Below are 22,963 nucleotides of genomic sequence, written 5' to 3' on the forward strand. Positions count from 1 at the left end.
TCTACCTTTTATAAATAAAATGATACAGATTACAGTTTTAACAAGTGTTTTGTTTGGATTTTTTTTTTTTTTTTATTTTTGTGGATAGACACATTAAATTGTCCCAAGCACATGAACAACACTAATATTTGCTTTTTATATTATTAACTCCTTTAGTGTACTTCAAGTAGTTTCTTTTGCTCATTCTGTACCATAGTGAAGTGATTTATTTAATTTCTTTTTCATAGAATGTTTTTGAAGTGCTTCAGACTTAGATTTCTCACCTGAAATGCAGACCTGATAATCGTAGTCTTTATGACAGTGTCACTCAGAATAATTTAAAAAATAAATCTAGGAATAACAAGAAATAGGTACTATATGAAGTACTTGCAATTGCTTACATACTTTCACAAAGAAACTCAGCTTCAGTCCCTTTCTGTTTTCTTCTATATCTGAGATACTGTTGATTTCAGTAAATTTGCTGGATTAAAATTCTGTCAATATGGGCTTGACCAGGCACAACTATCGTATTAGAATTTAGGAAATTGCATGGCTGTTTCATCTAGAATGTCAATAATTGTGTCTTTCAGTTAATAAGATGGGAACTTAAAACCTATTTTTTAGGATACAGCTGCTTACTTTTCTACAGATTTCATATTAATGAACTTAAGGTTTTAAATATATCCTTCATACCATTACAGGTGCCAGGGTATATTTACAAGTAAACATAAAAAGAAAAATCATTACTGGACTAGAAAAAAAAAAAATATTGTCCTGTGCATTGATCTGTTCATGCTCTAAATTTTGTGGGGATTTTTTAGCAGTGACCTTGCTGTAGTTAAGTGAGAAAATGTGGTCACCCAAGGGACTTTCTACCCATTCACTGTGTAAATTTCTTGCCATGATTCCTGTGGAAGTCAGAGAGGCAAAGAAAAAATTACCTCAAGAAAAAAACCACTTAGACTGAAGAATTCTTCACGTTCTTAAGGATTTATTAATTTTCTTCTCATTATCTTGGCCTAATTTACTTATATTGGGCCCATGACACTTTGTAGACCTAGCTAAGACTCATCACCAACCACAGAAAAAGAAAATGGAAACAGAACATGGAAGTGCAGAATAGAAGACTGACAGCTGTGGAAGATTGTGTTTTGATTCCATCATCAAATAAAAGGGATTCTTTTAAATTTTGGGGCATTAATTTAAAAGAGGTATTCAGCACTATTTTTTCCATGTAGAAAGCAGTGATACCTCTTCAAACTTAAAGTATTCCTTGAACAGAGTGCTTTTTGGGTTATTTGTGATTGATTGTAAATACTTTTGTAAATGTAATATTGAAACCTTTTTTATTTGTTTGGCCTGGCTCACTTAGGAGGTGAACGCTGAGAGGAAAATTAAGACAGCTTTAGTGTGAGAAAACTGGGTTGTCGTTAAGCTAAGTCAGTAATGATTTTTTATCTTCTTGTTACAGATAAGCTAGTGCTACCTTCCATGTGATTCAGACATTGTCTTGTAAAACATCTGCACAATTGTGGGTTTCCGTCTGAAGGTGTCAGTAATGTAACACGATAAATATTTTTTCTGGTTTCAGTGTGAATTTGTCCTAGAAATGTCTGGGCCACAATTTATCTCTTCACTATAAGAAGTGGTGTTGATCTCTGGGGTATTCTTTTTTAAAGGTTTGGTCTAGATCCATCTCCGGTCTCTATGAATGGTAAACAATGACAATAAAATTAGTTTTTTGTGTTTGTATAGTTTCCAGAAAAGGAGTGAAACATTTCCCCTGAGGCCAACATCAGAAATAATTGTTTAGTTTGGATTTTCTCAATAGTTTACTAATGTGGGTGTAATGTAGTGATGTTATTCTAATCTAAATCCTGGACATTTCCTGGAAAATGAAGTCATGTGACTTGATTCATCCTCTCACTTCTCTACCAAGGCTCAGAGATGAACAGTGTGCTGGAAAGAAGCATTTTCCATGCAGAGAGTGTCTGATTCATACAAGCTCACTACCTTCTCTCACCATGGATGTGTTCCAGCATCAGCTAGTCAGTCTTGTTGGGAGTCTGATCTGTTTCTGTACTTTGACAAAATACATCAGATTAATGAGAGACCTTTTCCATATATCTGAAGTTCTTTGCCTTAGGTTTTCTTTTGGTCAGTGGGAGAACGTGCAGGTAAAGGAAACTGCTTCACTTTCTGCTTGTAATTGGGTGGTGGATCGTTACATAACTAATCAAGAATGGTTTTCCTTGCATTTCTTTACCCAATTCCTTCAGAATGAAACACAGTTTCTGATATGTTTGCTTGGTTCCTTTTTCTTTTCTCATAAAGCTTTGGGTTTATAAACCTGAAGGTTTTGTGTACTGGGGGAGAATAGAAAACTGGTCAGACTGGTAACAGCTCACACCAGGGTGTGTAGACGTGAATTCTGTCCCTGTTGCTACTTCTGCCGTTTTCTCTCTGCTGCAAATGCTTTTATTTTAGTAACATTGCCCAGATCCTCAGTTTTCTGGTATGTGAAGCTGCTAATTTATGTCTAGCATATGTTCTCCAGTTTTCAAAGCAACTTTTCTTGTTCCTGCTGATGTTGCTCTAGTGTATTCTTTTCCAAATTGCTGACCTATCCTTAATGATACCATTAATGAACTAATTTTACTTTAGTTCAAAATCTTCAAAGGCTGCAGGTTGGCAGTGTTTTTTAGATAGTATGCATTCTTGTAGAATAACACAGAGTTTGACAAGCACCTGCTTCTTCCTATTTCATTCATGTGTTTCTTAAGCTTGTTAGATGATCGGTATAAAGCAGGGATGAACAGGTGCTGCTGAGTTCCTTGGCTGCTGATGTTGCTGATGGTAGCTTGTTGTTAAGAAGTTACCTGAACAGTAGACTTATGTTTGATTCCTTTTTCCTGCATTAGACTTGATGGGACTAAATATATAAAATTATTACATATATAGAACACATCAGTTAAGTATATTATTAACTGTCAAATACATGTTTAACTGCCACATCTCCTAGTGGATTAATAAAATAAATCCATTCCTGTAGAAGACCTGCCTGAATACCACACACTTCTAAGACATTGCATAGGTCTCATTTTGATTTAAGTGAGGCAAAGACCTCCCTTCTGTGTATGAGATGAGGAACAGCATGTGGAACTTCCTGTGTAAAATCTTTCTTTTCACTTAAGGTTGAAAGATTTGTTTCCTTCAGTTTACCTTATTGCTGTGTTTTTATAAACAAAGTCTTCTGGCCCCAGTAAAATTCTTAGGGCTCAGATAATTTGTGTTGTCATGTGGCATGTGAGATTCTGAAAATCATGAAAATTAAAGTTGGCATGTGGAAGCTTGTTTCTCAACAGACTCTTCACTTTTCATCTACAGGTCTGTTAAGAAACTTAATACCTACTGCTTCTTCACTGGGATTTCATTTCCCTGTGAAATGAGAGAGTAATTGTTCTTCTGTTGGCAACACCTAACCAGTCAAAACCACTTTGCTTTCTGTGTCTCTGTCAACACAGAAGTCCTTAATCCACTTTTTTTTATATTGACTAGTTTTCCATTTGCTCTAAAACTTACCAGGTTTACCTTGGAACTGCCTTGGTGCTTTGCTACATTATTTCTTCTGTATTTCTAAGGTGTTAAGAATTTTTATTTTTATAGTTCCTCTTTGGTATTTATATGTAGAGTTTAAAAGTTCAGGATACTTTACAAATGCCAGGATATGTTTATTTTCACAGTAAGACTAAATCTGAAAGTAAACTGTGTCGTAGAGCTCTGAAAGAAGAGCATTTTGTAGGTGGTGGCAAGTTTGATGTGATCTTTCCTTACAGACAGAAATCTTGTGTGAGAAATTGTTGTATCAGTTTCAGGTAGTCTTTATCTCCTACCATTCTGCCACCAGCATATAAATTCAAAGCTTGCAAAACAGAATTTGTGAAAATACGTACATGGAAGAAAATTCTGCCAGCTCTTCATCAATTGACTTGTTGCTTGTGGACATCACTGAAAATTACCTTCTTTACCACGTGGGCTACCTTGGGAAGAGATTTGCTTTAAAGACAGAAAGTGCTGAATGAACTAAGAGATGCATAGGTCACAAAGAAAAAAAAAGTAGAAGACTGGTTCTATTCTTCAGTGGAGACATTTAGGTTGTATCATTCAGGAAATGCAGATGATGAAGATTAAACAATTCAGAGAGAAGAAGCTAAACCAGAGATCCAAATGTAATCCATATCCCTTTTGCTTTCTCCAGTGGTCACAGGAGCAGGAGATGATAGGATTGGAGAAGCATATTCTTTCAGGTAAAATAGATTACCTACCTTTCATTTTACCTGAATAAAATGACAATTGCTATCCCTCCATCAGTGTCTTCAAATTAGTAAAATTATTCTGGAATTCAAAGCTACTGTGACAATCATGGTCCTAATCTTTCTGTCCTGTATAACCAACATTGCTTTAGTCAGATTCTAAAAGGAAACCAGTGGTGCATTTCAGAGGAAAGTAATTTGGGCCTCAGTGGTCTCATCAAACCAGGAAACTAAAATGGGTGATGCAAAAGAGGGTCTATTGTCTGTCCAGAGAAGGAAGTCTCCTAAATTGTCCCTTTTCTCGCAGTTTTACAGCTAATCTGCAATGGACTGGTCCAGTATTAACACACAAAAGTCAGTTTTATGGCATTTACACTTGCAAACACATATTGAAAATTTTATCTGAAATAACGAATAAGGGAGAAACTTGTGTAAATTAATATAAGCTACAAGTTATGGAAAGCATAAGGAATCCTAATGGTTTAATTCAGAATCAGGAGCTCTAGGAGGCTGCAAGAGGAAGAGGATCTCTGTGCTGTCCCTGTAGCTGCTGCTGTGCAGAGTCGCTGTAGCAGTACCTTCCATTAACCCATGGTAGTCAGCATTGAGGGCAGGCTGGCATTGTATTGTGTTGTACCAGCCTTGCTATTATTGCTTGTGACTGAGCAGTACATTTTCTCCTTGGTTTCTTTCTAAACTGCCTCCCTTTCTAGAAGCTAAACAGCAATGAATCAAGAGTTGCTGTCTTCAGGGCCGAGGTGACTTAAGTGGCAAAGAACATCCTGTAACATGCAAGAGTTTAGATGTGATGCCTTCTGCTCAAAGACTATTAAATATATTTCACAGGAAAATTAAAAAAAATTCTTAAATTAATTTGCAAGATTTTTGCACTAGTCTTTTCATTATGCATTGTTTGAACACATAGATACCTTATGACTGCCATTGCTGGGAATGGCAATACAATAACTACTTTTGAAAGAACGCTGAATGTAGAACACTCAAAGACAAATACCAGGTATTAGAGTTTAACATTTGGCATAGTTGTGAAAAAAAACCCATGGGAGAGAAGGGAAAATGCTGTCTCCTGTCTACTCGCTGAGTTGCAGTATTAATAATAAATGGGAAAGGTCTGATGAATACATAGGTCAGGGGAATGGGATGGGATCAATACAGGGAGAGCGGGCATCAGAATTGCCTAAATATTTTTGTCATGTCTCTGGGCGAAGTCCTCTTTTTATGATGCTGAGCTAATTTTCTGTGTGAGCACCTGGTGATATTTTATCCATGTGAAGGCTGCAAGAACCAGTGAATTTCTAGATTGCAGCCTCTGTCATTGTTCTGCTTCGTTTGTGCTGTACGGGTTGTGTAAGAGTAAATCCCATTAAATGGCCAGCTATAACGTGAATGGCTGCATTATGCTGTAAGAAAGAGTAAACCCACTGCTGTCCTTTTTTTTAAACTTGGCTAGAGGCGGATAGATTTTGTGGAACATTTGTTCATTATTTTTGGCATTTGTGGGATGACTGTAAGCCATCTTTATCCATGCTGAGGTGCACCATCCTCTCCAGGTGGTCCCTTTGGTTGAAGCTGTGCTCAGCTACTGCTCTGTGGGACATATCCCAAGCCCACAGCACATGAGCTCATAGTTTGGCACATCATCTTGCTGGCTGAAGTAGAAGCACACACTTGTGTGTGGCTTGTAGATAAATAAATCTGATCCTGCTGTTTTAATATTTGTGTGCCTTCAGAGGCTCTGGCTCAGCACTGCTGTCTTGCTGCTCTGATGTCAGGATACAAAATTCTCTGATATTCTTCTGGTGTAGGTTCCTCTGGAGTTGTGTGCTGATGTGAAGGCAAGCCTTGTTTGATGGGCACAGTCTTCTAGAGTATGAGTTCTGATGTCAAGGATTGAATTTCTTTCTGATGTCCTGAGCTCAGGCATGGGCTGATAATGAGTCACAGCTAATTTAAGGACTCCACACTTGGTAGCATATGATACAGGATTCTAAGGAGAACAGGTTTTGTGTTTTGGAAGGCTAGCGGAATGTGGTTTCCTCTGTTTAGTTTTATGTAGAGATCCCAGTAGGTGGTTCATTGGATAAAATTCAGCAGGCTGAGGTCCAGAGAGAAATTACAGTATCTGCAGGTTCCATACTCTTGTTTCCAAGGTATATGCCTAGATACAGGACTCTGCAAAGTCTCTTAAGCTCAAAAGCTGTCTGGGGCTGTATAAAGAAGCTGGCAGCCATGAGGTCTCAGAACACTACTTTGTTGATGCCAGGACACAGACCTTTTGTTTCACAAGCTTGTATTGAGAGGCAAGCAGATGTGGAACTCGAGTTTATCCTCTTCTGAATGAATATCCAGGCTTCTCTGAAGTCTCTATATGTATTTTGAGTAGATGAGTTGTTTTGAATGACTGACCATCTTGAAAGATGAAGACCCTCACCTTTTAACTGACTGCTGTGATGTCAGAGGAATTTTGGATCTAGTTTGCTCCATGTACATGAAAAGCCAGGCTTATGTTACACTTGGTCCATCAGTTCTTGGGCTGATAGGGTTTAAACTCACCAGACTTCCAAGAAGAAACAAAAGCAAGTCATCTGTGAGTCTGCTGCTTGTCTGTCATATCTACTCAGGGATTAGCATTTCAGGTACTGATGTAGTACTGTTTGCTCTGCTTTTGTGGTATAGTAACTACAGATGTGCTTTATCGTCTGATACTGACGTAGCACTTCAGACATACTGGACAAGGCCATGGCATATTATGAGATTTATGGTTTGGCCTCTTCACACTTCTCATGTGATATCAGGGCATAAGCAGGGTGTGCTTTGGCTCATGTGGTCACCGTTCTTGTTACTGTTAATAGTTCATCACTCTCTTATAAGTCAGGCCAGTGCTTGTGTTCAATCAGTGTTTCAGCAGACCATTTTGAGACAGACCTCATTCGTCTAAGATTAATTCATTTCCTAATTTAATGGCTCCTTGAATCTTAAATATTTGTTTCTTGTCCTGAAATTCTGTGTAGTATTACCAGCAGTATAATACCTGTTAAATATGGTTGAGTTTTCCTGCCCTGGTTGCAAAGTATTCTATTTTCTCCACTTCATCTTGGATTTATTCCTGGAAATACTGCTATTCTCCTTGCATTGCACAGAGCATGCAGAGCTAGCAGAAAAATTGCTGGATCATCCTGCTCTGTCATCTCTGTTCTGGTCTGGTCAAAACCAGGGTTGAAATATTTGAATCAGAATGAATGAGTTTTTGATTCGTAGGGACCCTAGAGTTCTGAGTCCCAGTTAAAAAAACACAAAAGGTGAAACATGGATCATATCAGTACAGTCCTAGAGAAGGGTCTCTTCTCTAGGAAGGTGAAGATTACTGTAGGCAACTACAGACTCCACAAAGCATTAACAAGGATTTTAAATTATTAGATCTAATGACCCATGTAGAATATAGTGAATTAGTCAAGGTAAATGTAGCAGTCACATGCAGTAGCAGTCATGGTTTGAATTTCAAACCTATCTTTCATTTCATGGAGCTTTATTGTTTAAAAAATCAATTCAGACTGAGCTGCAAAAACATACTAGAAAGTGCAGAGGGATGTAATACTCATTTAATGTAGGTTTGAAGTTTTTAATCATGCATTTTTGAGATCCCGGAGTGCTGATTCTGCTTGAATTTTCTGCATCATTACCCCTATTTCTAAATGCTTAGTTGTCATGATTCTTTATGGCTGGAGTTGTTAATAATGACCTTACATTTAGGCAGACTGAGTCTCAGAAGCATTTTAGTCCTTTGCCACTGGGAGTCAGGATTTCCTAACATATGCAGCTTCCCATTACAGACTGGCTGGAAGCCTGTGCTTATTCTTTACTGTGAAGGGAAACACCCTTCTTTAACATCAAAGCCTTTGTATATTAGGAAAAGTCTTTGTGCTAAAGACATCAACACTAAAAGTTACTGTCATTTGAAATGTTAAGCCAAGTTTAATCTTTCCTGCAGGAGACCGGGGAATTTTAAGGACAATTATTTTTGTTTGCCTGAGGATCTGTTTGTATCTCATGGTAATTACAGTGTCCTACAAAACTTGTTTCTGGAAAGGATGCACATTTTCTGTGTGGGTGAGGAAGCAAAAGAGACTAGTCAGAGACTAGTCAAAATTGACTAGAGACTTCCTTTGCCTTGACTTCTGGTTAGTCTGGTGCACAGCAGCAAGAGAGGTTCCTCTCACCTGGTAGGTAACACTTTTATAAGGTTGCCCTAAATATATGCTTTTAGGTGAAATACAATGCAACCTTAGCAGTAAGAATCCTTTTATATTTAGGTTTTAGGAGGGGGTTTTCTATCAACTGACATACAGAGAGAAATCTATGATACTGAGAAACCCAGTGAAGCAGGACTTTTTTTATTGTGTGTATTACATGGCTGGTAATTGGTCTTGGGTCTGAAGATGCAAAAGTCTAAACAGTCCCTATGCAAACACCCCCAAATGAGAGAAAGGAGCAAGTGACCCTGGAAACAGAGACCATACCTCTGACTGAAAATGCCTTGAGTCAGATTCCTTACAGACAATGGAAAATCTACCAATATGTAGGCAATTATAGTTCTCTACTTGAGAGCTTCAAGTGGAGTACTTAAAGCAGACTTTTGAAACCACAAAGCACCCAAGTCTGTGCAGGTGTTTATGGAGCCCCGATCAATTATGTTAGAGGATCTACACAACACAGAATTGTGAGAAAGGCTGAAAATGCAAATGATTGTGGCTGATGCCTTTAGCAGGGCAATACCCTTGTACTCTTGATGGAGAAAATTTTTAAGCAAAGGTCCTTATTTCTTAACATTCTCTGCATTGTCTCATGAGAACCCAACAGAACTGTTTCCTCAAATAGTTTTAAGGAGAAAGTGTTGCAGCAAGTCAGCTATAGAAATGAATGGAATTTCAGTGGATGGCCTTTGGCAATTATTTCTTCTTCCAAGCAAATCAGGAGGTTCTTTCAGATGATATAAGCTTTATGTTTTGTGATTGCTAATTTAGCTCTCTTTCTCCTTTCTCTCACAGGCATTTTTCTAGTTTTAGTTTTATCTTTATACACTCAGCTCAGCTGACAATTGTTAATAACTTCATTTCAAAAACTGGGGCCATGATCATTTCTCTGACTTTGCCTAAAAATCTGATGGGAATGGGGGGCCTCAGAAAATCAGGAGAAAACCATTCTATGTTTGTTCTGCACATGGTTGTGCCAAACCGACCATAAATGGATCGTTATGTTAAACAGTGTTTGCAGCTATAGGATTCCAGCTATTGCCAACGTCTTTGTGGATGCACATTTTTGTGACTCTGTTTTGAGTACTTATGTGTATAATTCACCTTTTTTCCTTTGATTTTTTAAAATTTTTATTTCTTTTAAATTTGCATTTAGTTAAAAAATAAGGCAAAAGGGCAGTTAAAATTTATCCATCAAACGTGAATCAGATCTAATTTATATTCAATAAAAAATAATAAAATCCAAATCTTTTTTAGCTGTTGGGCCTTCAATTCAATAGGCTTAATGTACGTCCTCAGGAAAGAAATATGATGATGGAAGGTGATGCTGTAAAATGACTGGAAAGCCAGCAACATGACTAGGCTCCCAAACCCAAACAAAAGTAAAAATAAAAACAAAAATGTATTTCTGAGAAATTTCATGTGATTTTCACTCTCTGAAGACTTTCATTCATTTGAAGTTGGCTCAAATTATTTTTATTTTTATATATTATTGGGATTTGATTGTTGTCCTGTGTATGTTTCTTGTAAGAGTCCAAAATTATACAGTGAAGGAAATATTCTGGAAGTCTCAAGAAGACTGATTATTTTTTGGCCTGGTTTTAACATCTCTTGTTTATCCATTAGGCAAGCGACAGCTGAATGAAAATTATTTCAAAATTCATTATTGCTGTGTTTGCAAAACTGTAGAAAATGGAAATATTCTTCTTGCCTTTCTGTTTCCTAAAAATTTTATATTCCTCTCTTGTACCTGGCAATATATCATTATAGTGATGACAAGGAGAGCTTTTGAAAAACTGAATTTGGTAAGCATTTGTCTCAAAATTATCCTCCCATTTGCCAGGCGGGCTTTACAGGGATCTGCAAGTCCTTTCTCTTCTTATCTAGCACAGCAGGGTGCTGATATTGCTACAGCTGTACCTCCAAGTATTTCTCCAATACTAAAAAATTTTTTATGTTACTCTGTCCTTTGAGCTCTTCTAGACATGGATCACTCTAAAAATATATGCTTTCTTTCAAGAGTGTAATGGGCTGAAATAAGTGAATGTGTGCTCTTTACTGTCTTTATCTGCCCTTAAAAATCTGTAAGTACAGATAAATAGGTTACCTTTAAAGTTGTTCTTGGAACGGAGCAGAGGACTAACAATGAAATCAAAGTACCAAGTTTGTTTTTTGGTGGGTTGGTGGGTTGGTTGGTTGGTTTTTTAAGGCTTTCAAATTACATTTGGCTCTTGATGAAACAGTTAAATAGAGTGCCTTTAGAATTAATGTTCCCTTTCTTTTCTTCAAAGGAAATTAACCATTAATCCTGGTGAATGTCTTGTATAAATATTTTAAGATTGACAGTTAGAATTTATTTAGGAGCCAAGTGAGTTTTTATCCTCCATTAACTTTACAGATTGCTAGAATGAAAATCATTCTTTCCACTGTCTCTTTTTCTATACATGGCTTCTATCCAGCAGATTACTTGATTTACATGTTTAAAAGTATGTGTCAGCCCAAGACTATATCTATACAAGTTGGGAAGACTTGCCTTTAAGAAGGCTTAGCAGCTGAGTCCAGCAGAGTATCAGGTCCAGGGTACTTACCTAAGAGAGCAGCACATCTGTCTGGAGTGTGGCAGACTTGGGTGAAAAAGTCTGCAAATTTTCAACCTGCAGCTCACAAAATCAAGGAATGGACCCAGAAGTTTTCTATCCAACATGCCTTTTTTTTTTTTTTTTTTTTTTTGTGGGGCTGGTAGGCTTATTTTCCCGTGGAAAGCAAGGGGTATCTGACAAGGAAAGCTGTAAATTCCTTTGCACTATGACTGAGCACAAGGCCACCCACTGGACGCCTTCCTAACTGAGGCCACACTGCACTGCAGTGTGTAGCAGCATGTAATGAAGGACTTGCCTGTCCTGCAAACACTCCACCTTCTGCACACACCCATGGCTTTTCAGTTGTTCAGTGACAGCTCCAAGGTTCACTGACAGCAGCAGTGTTATCCATGTAATCCAAGGTGTGGGGAGCTGTGTTGTGTGACCCCAAAAGTCAGGCTACACTGATGAGGTTTAGACACTGTTCCACCTGGTTGTGGTCACAGCCTTTCCCACAACTTGCTGAAATAGGTGGCAAATTCCAGTGGAGTATTTCAATTGTTTTCAGCAGGTTTTAGCTGAAGTCCAGAGTGAGTCATCTGTTATTTGTTGTGTCAGATTGGAAATTAGTATCTTAATAACAAGTAAATGGCACAAACAAAAGGAAAGAGCGAAAAATACAGCAATGAAAAGCATAGAATATCTAATGTGAATGCACTAAAACCAGCAGGGAGCTCTGGACACATTACTCGTTTTTCATTTTTTGAATATCCACACAATAGTTTTTTGCAGTCCATTGGACATTATATTGAAAAGACTTGCTCCATTTTCAAGCTGATTGTATTATTTGCTTAATTATACTGCCACATCTGCTTGGATACTGAGTGCTATAAATTAGAAAAGTCTAAACTGTGGTAATTACAGACATCTCAATGTTTGGTTTTCCAAGTTCTGTGGGCCACAGGTGTGCCTGAGAGCAGCACTCCGAGCTGGAGCCGACAGAAATCCACAGTAAGAAAAACATTTCTCCAAAGACACAATGGATTTGAAAACCAGATTTCCATTAATTCAGACTGGAAAGCTCTTTTAAAATGAGATAAAAAATACCAAAGTAGGTGTTACAGAGGGCAGACAGAATCACTAGCACAGGTATACTGCTCATTTAACACATTTAGTACTGTAGTTGTGAAACACTGATCAAACCACAATACCAGGGGATTAGAAATTATGGAATGCTACTAACGGCAGTCCTGTTTCATTTCTTCTGCTTATTTTTCCTGAGCCAGCTGTACAGGCAGAGCTAGGTCCTGTTTGCAAAATAATGCATTAGGATCCATTTATATATTCAGGATCTGTACCATACTGTTGTTAAAGCCAAATAAACAAACAAACAAAAAAAGCAACTTCTGCAAGGTACAAAATTCCTCAGCACAAGTGTGGTGTTGGTTTTAGGGTTTGATAGGGATTTTTATTTTTTATTTGTTCTGATTGCTTGTTTTAGTGTTGGTTTGTGAGTTTTTTGTTTTGTTTTGTTTTTTTTTGGTTGTTTTTTTGTTTATGGGCGTTTTGTGGTTTTTCAGTAGAAACAAGTATTTTTTAAATGAAAAATAAGGTGTGTCATCCTCAGATGCAATGAAAATACAGCTGTAGCACTTTAGATTAGCAGAGCACACAGTTAAAGAATTTGGATTTGGTGATGCAGGAAACTATACAGAAATTATGTCTGCTGATACAGAATTAAGTACTGAATAAAAAAGGAACCTACACAGCCCAGGACAAAATATACGTTACTCCCACAAAAACCTGTGAAGATGATAATTCATTCAGCTGTCCCTTATTATCTTTTTGGTAAATTTCAAAAAGCAGCACATTATACTATCTGACAGCAGATTCCAAATGGTCTAAGGTCAGAACGAGTTAGATGTAAAAGTCTTAGCAATACATGTTATAACACATTGACTTAACCAACTTGGTTCCACTTTTAATTTTCCTTAAATTAATTTCTCTCCATTATTTAAAATAATTTTTTTTTTTTAAAGAAAAAGAAAATAACCTGTCCTGGTGTTTGAAAAGCTAGGCTTTTTACTTCTAGGACACTTAGGACTTTTAAACAGGGATGTAATGGCTTGTATGTTCAAAGACTATCATAAATCTGTCACAGAGAAGGAGAGACATAAGAAACATTGGAAATTGTTTTTTGGCTCTTTCCTTTGCAGAATTGCTGTAATTTTCTGAAGAGCTATCCCTGGGTAATTCATTTGTCAGCATGAGAGTTTTATTGTTTTTTAATATATTGGTTTATTCTTATAAGAGACTGAAGAAAGCCATCTGGAGTACTTGCTTGTTGGCTGACAGTGCTGGTTGCAGCCATACAGTTCTGTACAGACAAGGAGTTGCAGAGAAAGTCCAAATGGCTTGTTTGATCCTCATTTTTGTGCTCTAGTTTTGGCTGCCCTTCTGATTGCCCATGAGAAAGATGGCCACAACATCACTATACTTTTTAAGACCATCTCATTTTGTTTATAGAGCTCTTCAAACAGAAGGTCACTGTAGGTGTCTGCTCCAGCTGTTGCTCTGTTCTTTCCCACTCACTGCATTTACACTCACAATGTCCTTTTATTTATAGTTTCGCCATTCGCCCAGCCTGGGACCATGACTGGGTCATTTGCCACTAGAGTTGCTTTTATAGGTTGAAGGTTCAAAGGATGTTTTGTCCCTTTCATACACAGAACTGCAGCTTAGAAAGAGGGCAAGAAAAAGGGCAGTCCTTCCTCCTTTCTTCTGCCTTGGAGACAGATGTCCTCTAAAACTGCACACAAGATGCAACCCACATTTCAGATCTGCAGTCAGTGTGCTTGCTGTTTCCTCAAACTTCATTACTTGTATGAAGGTGGTCAAAACTTGCAGTTTGCAAAGAGCTTTGAGGGGCAAAGAGGAACAACTGGAAGGGAGCAACTTTATCTCTTCCTCCACTCCAACAGAGGTTCTGATTTGTTGCAAATTGGCCTGCTGGACCCAAAGCCAGCTTTCTGCATCCTTGCTCTCCCACAGGAGCTGGCACAAAGCCTCTTCTTAGTGGATGAGACAAAATTTCTGGGTAATGATTCAGCAAGTCTGACTCTTATTCCAGGCAATACTCTCTGTCTTCTGTATGATAAAATCAGAATACAAACCAGCAAGAGACATTTTGCCAAATGCCATGTGCACTTTTTGCCATGAGTGTGCACCTGAATTCCTGCCACTTGCAGACAGCCTGCAATCTGATATTCTATTGACATTTCCAAGCTTTGCCTGTCACTTTTTCAGCAAACTTCATCTGGATTTCAGGTTGCCCATAAAACTTGAAAGCGGATTTAGTAGCAAAAATTTACAATGTGAACCTCTAGTTAGAGGAGACCTTCTTGGGCCCTTTTAAAGGAGAGCCTTGCTTTTAAAAATGAGTAAATAAGAGTTTCTACTTCTTTTCCTCATGAAACTGCATTGAAAGTATGAACAGCAATAAATCAATTGCTGAAAAAAAATGGCAATGTACAGCTGGGCTCCCCTCCTGCATAGAAATGACATTGGAAAAATTACTCATGTTTCCCTTTCCCTTCTAATTGACGTTGTAAAATTTAAGCTACAGCCTCCCTAAAATACCTTTTATTGCTGCAAAATCCCAAGAAGGGTTCAGACTATGAGAGTGCAAGTGTTAAAATAGGCAAGGAATTTAAAAAAATAATACAGAAAATGCTGCATTCCACCCATCCTTGTTTACCCCTCCTCTTGTGTAAAAAGATAAGTTCCACTTGCTTATCTTATCCATCAAAATTCTTTCAAACTGTTCTGCAAAGATGTGCTTGTGTAGGGGATCTGGCATCCACATTCATTTGTCTAACGTATGCTGACAGTGTTCATCTATAAATATTATGATAACAAGGGGAAGAAGTCCTGTGTTTCTTATTTCTGAATTTGTTTTGTTTTACCTTACTGAAGGACTAAAGGTCTTCTTACAAGACCTAATGTTGTTTAGGTCTTGTAAGAAAAATTCCATTGATTTCCATTGATTGAATTATTTCTATATTTGCCAAGCCATTTTCCTGAAAACAGCTGGGTAGAGTGAGAGTGTTATTCTTGTGTTGTATTTTTTAGAGTAAGAAGGTCGAAACAATTGCTTGATGTACGATGGACATTACTTAGCAAGACATCTGGTTGTTTCTCTCATTACTTATTACAGCTCTCCCTTTTTCTCAGTAGATGTGAACAGGTTTTCTTGGCTGGTTGGTCTTTGGTTTTGGGTTTTTCTTTAGTTGCTGGAGCTGGCCACAGATCAAAATGTGAAGGTTATACAAGCTGATTTCACTAAAAATTCAGTGTACAAGAATGTTGAAAAAGATCTGAAGCACTTGGATATTGGTGTTCTGGGTCAGTCATTAAGGTCTGTTAATTGACAAGTATTTTATGGCTGTAGTGTATTTAACAGACCATTGTATAAATTATGTGTTGTAAGAACTTGTTAGCCAATGATTAAAACCAAGTATACATAATGAGTCTGTGGCTCATTATCTGTTATGACTCATGAAGCAACAGTGAAAAGATGGGGTTTTGGGAGGATTTTTTATATTTTTAAAGAAAGTCATCCTTTTAATAGTGAAAGAAATGAAACAACAGCAATAATACACAAATGGCTTTAGCAGCAGTCTGTTTTTCTGTTCCCCAGAGACAGCCCTCATCAGTATCAGTGACTTCAGTGAAAACAAGTCTTGATGCTAAATAGTGTTTCTCTTCACATGCAGCTTTGTTCTTCTGGGTCTTGAAGAGAAGCACTTTGTTTAACTAGAAGAATTATGCACTTTGTCTAGATTTGATTGTTAACATTGAATTTTCCCTGACTAGTTAGCAATGTTGGAATGATTCATAATCCTCTTCCATGCTATTTCATTAATGGGCCAAACATAGAAGAATTAGGATTATTCTGTAGATTTCATCCTCTAATATTACAATGAGGAATGGTAATTCATTGAACAAGGCACAGATTTTGCCCCTGCTGCAATCAAGTATTAACTGTTCAGTTGGGCTGGAAAGGAGCTGGGCCTGAAGAAGCATATTTTGATTTGGGTTTAATGCTTGGAGGAGCTTGAAAGAGAAGAAGAATGGTAGTTTTCAGCTAAACTGCAGGCAGCATCCAGCGATAGAGGGGAGAGTACAGCTGACCTGTTCTAACAGGGATTAGCAGACCCCCTGACACCCTGTAGTGTGATGGGGTCCAGTCCATTCACAGTCGCAGCTGGAAATATTGGGTTCTTGTTAGTGTTATTAAAACTTAGTTTCTTGGGGACTTTGCTTAAGTATGTGGAAATAAGCCAATAAACCAACCAAATTAAAAGAAAAAAAAAAAAAAAAGAAAGAAAAAGGAAAAAAAAGAAAGAAAAAAGATACCTCATTTAAATGTTGTTTACTTTGTGGGGGAATTAATTTACAGTGGTTCAATTGAGTGACAGGATTAAGGATGTGATCAAGTTCTTCATTGCCTTATTGTTATTTACCTCTATATCATTTGCAATGAAAAGGCCAGAATTTCTAAGTGTGTATCTTCCTAGCACCTCTCTCAGGATTCATTCAGTTTTTGTGTCATCTTCTCTTCCAAATCAGAGAATCTCAGGCAGGCTGCTTCCCTCAAACTCTCGCTTAAGGATGAATTTACTGTTTTGTTGCTTCCTGCTGGACCTTGTCAACTGCAATACTATTTCTGTTCCAGGTAGGTGTGTGACACCTTCCCATCTGTTCTGGGGCTGTAATGTACTTCACCAGAAAAAAATCAGTCCCATGTTAGGTGGACCAACTAGCTTTTCTGTGTATTATAATTTCATTCATCAGCAGACAGTGATTTTCAGCAGGAATGTCAGTGTTAATTTAAGGAACCCACCTGTTTCTATTACCTGTGAAATATTTTGATCAGAACTGACTGGAAAATTTTTAACACAATTTCTCAGTTGAAACACATCCTTGCACTACAGCTGAAACAGCTAAAACATTTCACAAAGCATTTTTGTTTTGGTATGCAGGGAGATTTGCTTCAGAATTAAAGTTTTCAAGACAGGTAAATCTGCAGTTTGAATTTTAGCACGGTACTTGTGGTTTTTGTCTCTTTTGCCAAATTCTCTTTTGCCAAATGTTTTTGTATCAATGCAGGACAGAAACTCCAGGAACTGTCTCCTAATTCTGTATTGTTACCCCTTGGTGCCAATTTTGGTTGGTTCCTTCCCCTCCAAGAACATTTAATATTTCATGCTTTTCAGCTCTGATTAAGATTTGTATTGCTCTGCTGTTTGCAAGCAGCATGTTAACATGAATATGAGCAGAAGATCTCAACCTTGGCTTTCATGCCTTTCAGGTCTTTCTAAAAATGACATGAAAATTAACAGCAGATGATTCTCCTTCTCTGACTTTCAAAATTTACTTCCCAAATTTGTACTGCTGCTAATGACTTAAGATAATAAATCATGTAATACCGATCAATAGAAGCAAGTTCTGTAAGTACCTTCGTGACATTCTGCTCCTAGGATATATTCTATTTCCGTGTCAAAAGAACAGAAATATCTGCAATACCTGAATGCTATATATATATGCCATTCTGTACCCTCTCGGTCTGGATACAGAAGGTTCTTCTTTTTGTCATATCCCGCTTTACATATATCTCAGAATCAAACTCTTTTGTTTTTGCAGTGCCTGGGCATTGCTTTCCCCACTGCTGCACCACATTCTTTTCAGTGTTTCATGAATATTCATTTTCCTCCAAATTACAGAGAAGAAAATATTCTCCTAACCAGCATTCCTCATAGTTAGGTCCAAATAATCTTTAAATCTTTTTGGATTTTCCTTTCCCCTCCCTGTCTGGATTCCTGCTAAGATCCTGTTCACCATTTCTTGCAGTGTAATGCCTGAGGTCCAGGTATCCTGACTCCCACTGTTTATTTGGAAATTGCTCTTAATCCAAGCTGATGTGACTGACCTGTGTTGTCAGACTTTGTCAACCCCACTCTGCTCCTACTATCCTCTTGAGCACAGTGACACTGCTAAAAAAAAAAAAAAATCTGGAAATAACAAGTATTCAATTAAACTGTGCCATTAATTTGCACTACTTTTCACTACTGCCCTTTACAAGTTAGGTCACACTGCTTACTCAATTCATAGTGTAAGTATGACTTTTTCTTGGTGTTAAGGCTTACTATCAATAATACGCTTCAAAAGCACAAAGAAAAGCTGATTTCTTACCTGAAGAAATGCATCTCATTTCACTTTAAAAATCAGATTCATTATTAAGTCTATTGCTAAAATAAGAATAAAAAAAAAATAAAATAATTAGCACAAAAAAAGATCCTAAAACTCTTTCTGGAAGAAGAAAAAAATGATATATTTTCCTGATTTTCTGCAATTTCTGATCCAGCTACAGGCAGAAATGAAAATGCAAAAAGAATATGGAGTTGACTTTCTCCTTGCAGCTGTGATTCCATGTTGCAGAATGATGAAATTCAGAAACTGTTGAAAAGCTTTGGATAAACTTAAGACTCTCACTGCTTAGAAGACTAACCTTTGGAATTTTTTGACAACTCAGATAATTTTCAGGCCACAAGCATTTCTAAAATATTTTCCAAAATATTGAATGTGCCATATTTTAGCTATTTGAGCTGTATATATATATGTCTTGATCAAGTGAAAAAACTTGTTAATAAATAAAATTAGTTCAAAACCGCTATCAGGAAAATGGGGAATGGAAAAAAAAATCTTAAAATACTTGTCTTATAATTGACAAAAATTATTTTGAAACAGATGCAATCAAGGTGGTTTTTTCTATAACTTTGAACTTTGTTAAGCTTCTACCTTCAATGCCTTTAGTGGTAGTTAGGCTCTTTCATTAAATTCTGGACTTCACAGTCTATCAATCAGTAAGATATCTTCTACTTCTGCTAGTGCTGTATGATTATATGTATAGGAACTCCCACAAATTGTCAGACAATTGTAGAACAGGGCAGAAAGCAAAATATGTATCTGTTCCCAGTTACAAATGTGTGGCAGAAATAGAATAGGATGTGATGGGCCTAATCGAGCAAGAAACAGCATTTGAATGTATCATCAATTTTTCTAAGAGTAGTAGTTTGGCTTGCAATAATGATTTTCAAAGTCTGAAAATACCCATATAACTAATCAGAGACATTAATTAATCTCTGTGATTAAGGATCTCTGTCCTCTTTTTAATACTTCATGTATTTTAGACATGGGGTCCCTAAACTAGAAGTTAGGCTCTTTGGATGGATTTTCTAGAAAACATTGTTGAATACTGCATTTTTGAGGCCAGTACATGCTTTTAGTTTTGGCAAAAAATATATTTCTTACTGTTTATGTTTCATTTTGTTTTGTTTTGTTTTTCCTCATTATTGCTAAATGCGTTGGATTTTAGTGATGTGTACAGGGAGTTGTGAATGGGGAAGCTAAACCAGAAGATCCATGGAGCAGAAAAAAGAATGTGTTGGCTAAAGACCAAAGGGGATCTGCCAATTACTTAGGAGAATAAAAACTTTCTTCTGATGACAGACTTTTTTCTGTTAGATGTACAATTGCATGTACAATGTTCCCATGGTTCTGATTGCAGCAGGCATTTAATTTTCACTTATGACATTATTCCTGCCTGGTTTAGACCAAACTAAACTGTAAAAAGGGGGTCTTTTGAAGGCACACTTGAGAGTATAATAGGAGACCTATGCCTTCTGGGGAAAAAAATGTTTTCTGCTCATGCAGCCTTTTACTATAATCCTGTAAAGTGTCAACAGAATGTAACTGTTTAAATTAAATTGCAGTCAGAAAGTTCTAATTCTGAATCTGTCCTTTGATTTGTGTACTTTCCCTTGTCCATTATATACAATGTACTCAGCTACTAAGGTAAATCTTTCACGTTGCTTTATGAAGAAATCCCCATTAAGTGTTTATCACAGCATTGTATCAGTGTAACAAATGATCAGTATATAAATAGCACTGCTCCACTGAAATAATGAAGTAATGTAAATTAGCACTACCTGACAACCAAGAATCAGTGAAACTATGTAAATGAAATCAGCTCAGGGTATGTCTGATCCTTGGAATGATTTTGCCTGTGATTAAATAGTATTATACCAGTACTCACAATTTGTCTTCATTCTGGGAAGTGATGTATTTTACTATGCTCATTTCTCTAGTTTACTTAAAACTGGAGATGCACAAAAGTGCTAGGTTTTGCTTATGGAACCAAGAATAAAATTTCTGGTAGGTGACTGGTGAGTTGCGTAACTACACAGATTTCACCTTGAATTTTTGCTCTGAATTTGAATCCTTGAACTTGCAAAAGTGAGGAATGAATGATTTTGAGTAAAACTCCAAAAGGAACTTGATCAGCTCAGGTTTCCTTCAAATGAAAAATTCTAATGATATTTTTTTGAACGTAGCTAAAGTTTAGATTGGCAAAAAAAAAAAAAAAGAAAAAAAAAAAAAAAAGAGCTATCCTTGGTAAGAAAGTATAGTTTTCTATTTCCTTTTTCTCCTTTTATATAAATCCCTCATTGCTCAAAATTTGAACTTCATTCAAACTAGACAATTTTAGATCCTTAAAAGTGTTTATTTAACATTATTTCCAAGTGATATGGTACATTAGTAGGATTATGTTGTCTCCTTGTCTTTTTTCATTCTCAGGCATCTTTTAACTTTGGGGGTTCTTTTGTTTTGGCTTGGTTTGTGTTTTTGTTAGTTTGTTTGTGACAATTTTTTTAATCCCCTGGAAGGAAATTATTTTACTTGTCATCATTATATCATGAAAGCGTTGGTGTTACAATTTTAAGACTATCGGAAGATCAGTTTGAAAAGCAGTCTGTTTTTTTCCTTTACTAGGACTTTTATATTTTTCATTACAGAGGAGCAATTCAACGTCATCAAGTTTCTGACTGTTTCTCAAAGATCTAACTCCTAAAATCTCTCTTGAAAGAAACTCAACATTTGCATAAAGTTAGTATGTGCATGGTGTGGAGAAAAACTTAAATAAATCTAAAAGATTGAAGCTAAAACTTTCCTTCAAATTCAGAAATACTTGACTTTGAAACATTTGTCTGTAGGTTGTGCTGCTAGGTAAATACTGAAGGTACAAGTCATTTTGCTCCACTTTTCAGTGCAAAAGAAACAAGTGCAAGTGTCTGACTGGCACAGTAGGGATCATCCAGAGCACAGAGCCACAAGAAACAATAGTTATAATACGTGGGACTTGCGCGTGTATATCTCTACTTTTTCGCAAAAGTGTCAAAGATTCCAGTGCAGTCTGCAGTAATACTTGTTGCATGTCCAGCTCAGGACAGTGCCAGGTTCCATCTTTTCTGGTGCAGAGAAAGAGTCAGCCTCGCCCGGGTGCACCAGCAGAAACTGTACCTGGAAAACTTCATTTCTGTGTTTTCCACCGCTGCCGTGGGCCTTAGATTGTACAATGTTAGACCACGTGTGCTAGGGACATGTTCACTCTTATTTCAGTGAAAGCACTGAGTTTTCTATGCTAATGGTTTGTTTTGTTTGGTTTGGTTATATTCTATCTCGGCTTTTATAAGCACTTCTACAATCACTACAAGCAGAGCATAAGGCAAAGGTAATTATCATACAGGTGTTTCTGTATCTTGCTATATTAGCCTTCATTTAAGCAAATTCTTCAAGAATATTTGAGATGTATAAATCTGTGTTGTGTAGCTGTCCTCAGTCAACCTCTGAAAAAGTTCTGTCTCCCCTCTACATGCAGCTTTTTAAATTTTCAAATTATTTCACCATAGCACTATCACTGATTCCATATAGTATCCTCATCCATTGCAAATATCAGTTAAAATATGTCATATGCTATGGGATTCTGCAGAGTGCCTTATGTAAGTTTAGATGGCATTACACTGTTGTTTTTTTGGGTTTTTTTTTTTAATTTTAGATAGCAATTTCTTATGGTGTTTCTGCTCCAATGACAAAGTACCAAAACCCCGGTGTTACTACAAAGACAGTGGAAGAATTTGTTAGTGAGTCACTGGAGTATGTCACCTTTGGAGATGAGATTTCTGGATGTTTCATCCATTAAATTTTGATTGAATTTGGTCCTGTGTAAATGTCTTCCAAAGGCTCCAGCCAAGTCTGTCTGGGCTCAGCCTATTCTTCTCACATTTTTGTGGATCTTGGACATGAAATGAGAAAGATACAAGGGGTTGTTAAAGCTAATATGGCACCAGTAAAATATGAAGAGAGGAATACACAAGTGAAGTGTAGTGGTAACAGCACAGTGTGGTTTTCTCTGCTTATGAGCCTTGAGCTGAGCTCAGTTTCATGTCTGGTTAGTCTTTATCCTCTCTCCAGCTGCCTGTTTTCATGACCTTCCTAAGGAATTTTCCAAGACCTCTACTCCTTCAGAAAAATTGGCCAGCAATTTCAAAAGTTATTAGTTGGGGAGAGGAAGGACATAAAACCAGAATGTACTATCACAAAGACATCATTTCCTTGGATACCATGCTAACAAAATAGAGTAAATATTTATACACAGCAGCTGTTAATGATGAGCATTAAATGCAAGTATAAGAAAGGCAAAGGATTTGCTGAAAGCAGAGGAATTAACATTTTCCTCTAAGAGAAATGTAGTTGCTGAAAACCTGAAGTAAAAGCTTTTGTGGGCCTTATATAGGCTCTAAGAAATTTATATTACCATTTTAACATCATCTTAAATGTCACCAATAATTACGCTTATTTGATATTTATGAATAAAACAAAATTTGCTTTATTTCCATTTTGTTCACACTGTATTTTCATGTTT

General features: G+C 36.9%; 1 protein-coding gene across 1 annotated transcript; it reads left to right on the forward strand.

Moving 5' to 3' along the window:
* Positions 1–2,003: 2,003 nt before the first annotated feature.
* HSD17B3 (hydroxysteroid 17-beta dehydrogenase 3) lies at positions 2,004–22,267 on the forward strand. Its single transcript, XM_041480757.1, is given in 11 exon segments — positions 2,004–2,097; positions 2,100–2,156; positions 4,238–4,286; positions 5,218–5,281; positions 15,429–15,543; positions 16,015–16,081; positions 16,842–16,876; positions 18,923–18,959; positions 19,974–20,068; positions 21,735–21,787; positions 22,097–22,267. Coding segments are annotated over 11 exon segments (837 nt in total).
* The last annotated feature ends 696 nt before the right edge of the window (positions 22,268–22,963 follow it).

This window comes from Pyrgilauda ruficollis, unplaced genomic scaffold (assembly GCF_017590135.1).
Source record: "Pyrgilauda ruficollis isolate IOZ18807 unplaced genomic scaffold, ASM1759013v1 scaffold53, whole genome shotgun sequence".
In the NCBI taxonomy this organism is placed as follows: Eukaryota; Metazoa; Chordata; class Aves; order Passeriformes; family Passeridae; genus Pyrgilauda; species Pyrgilauda ruficollis.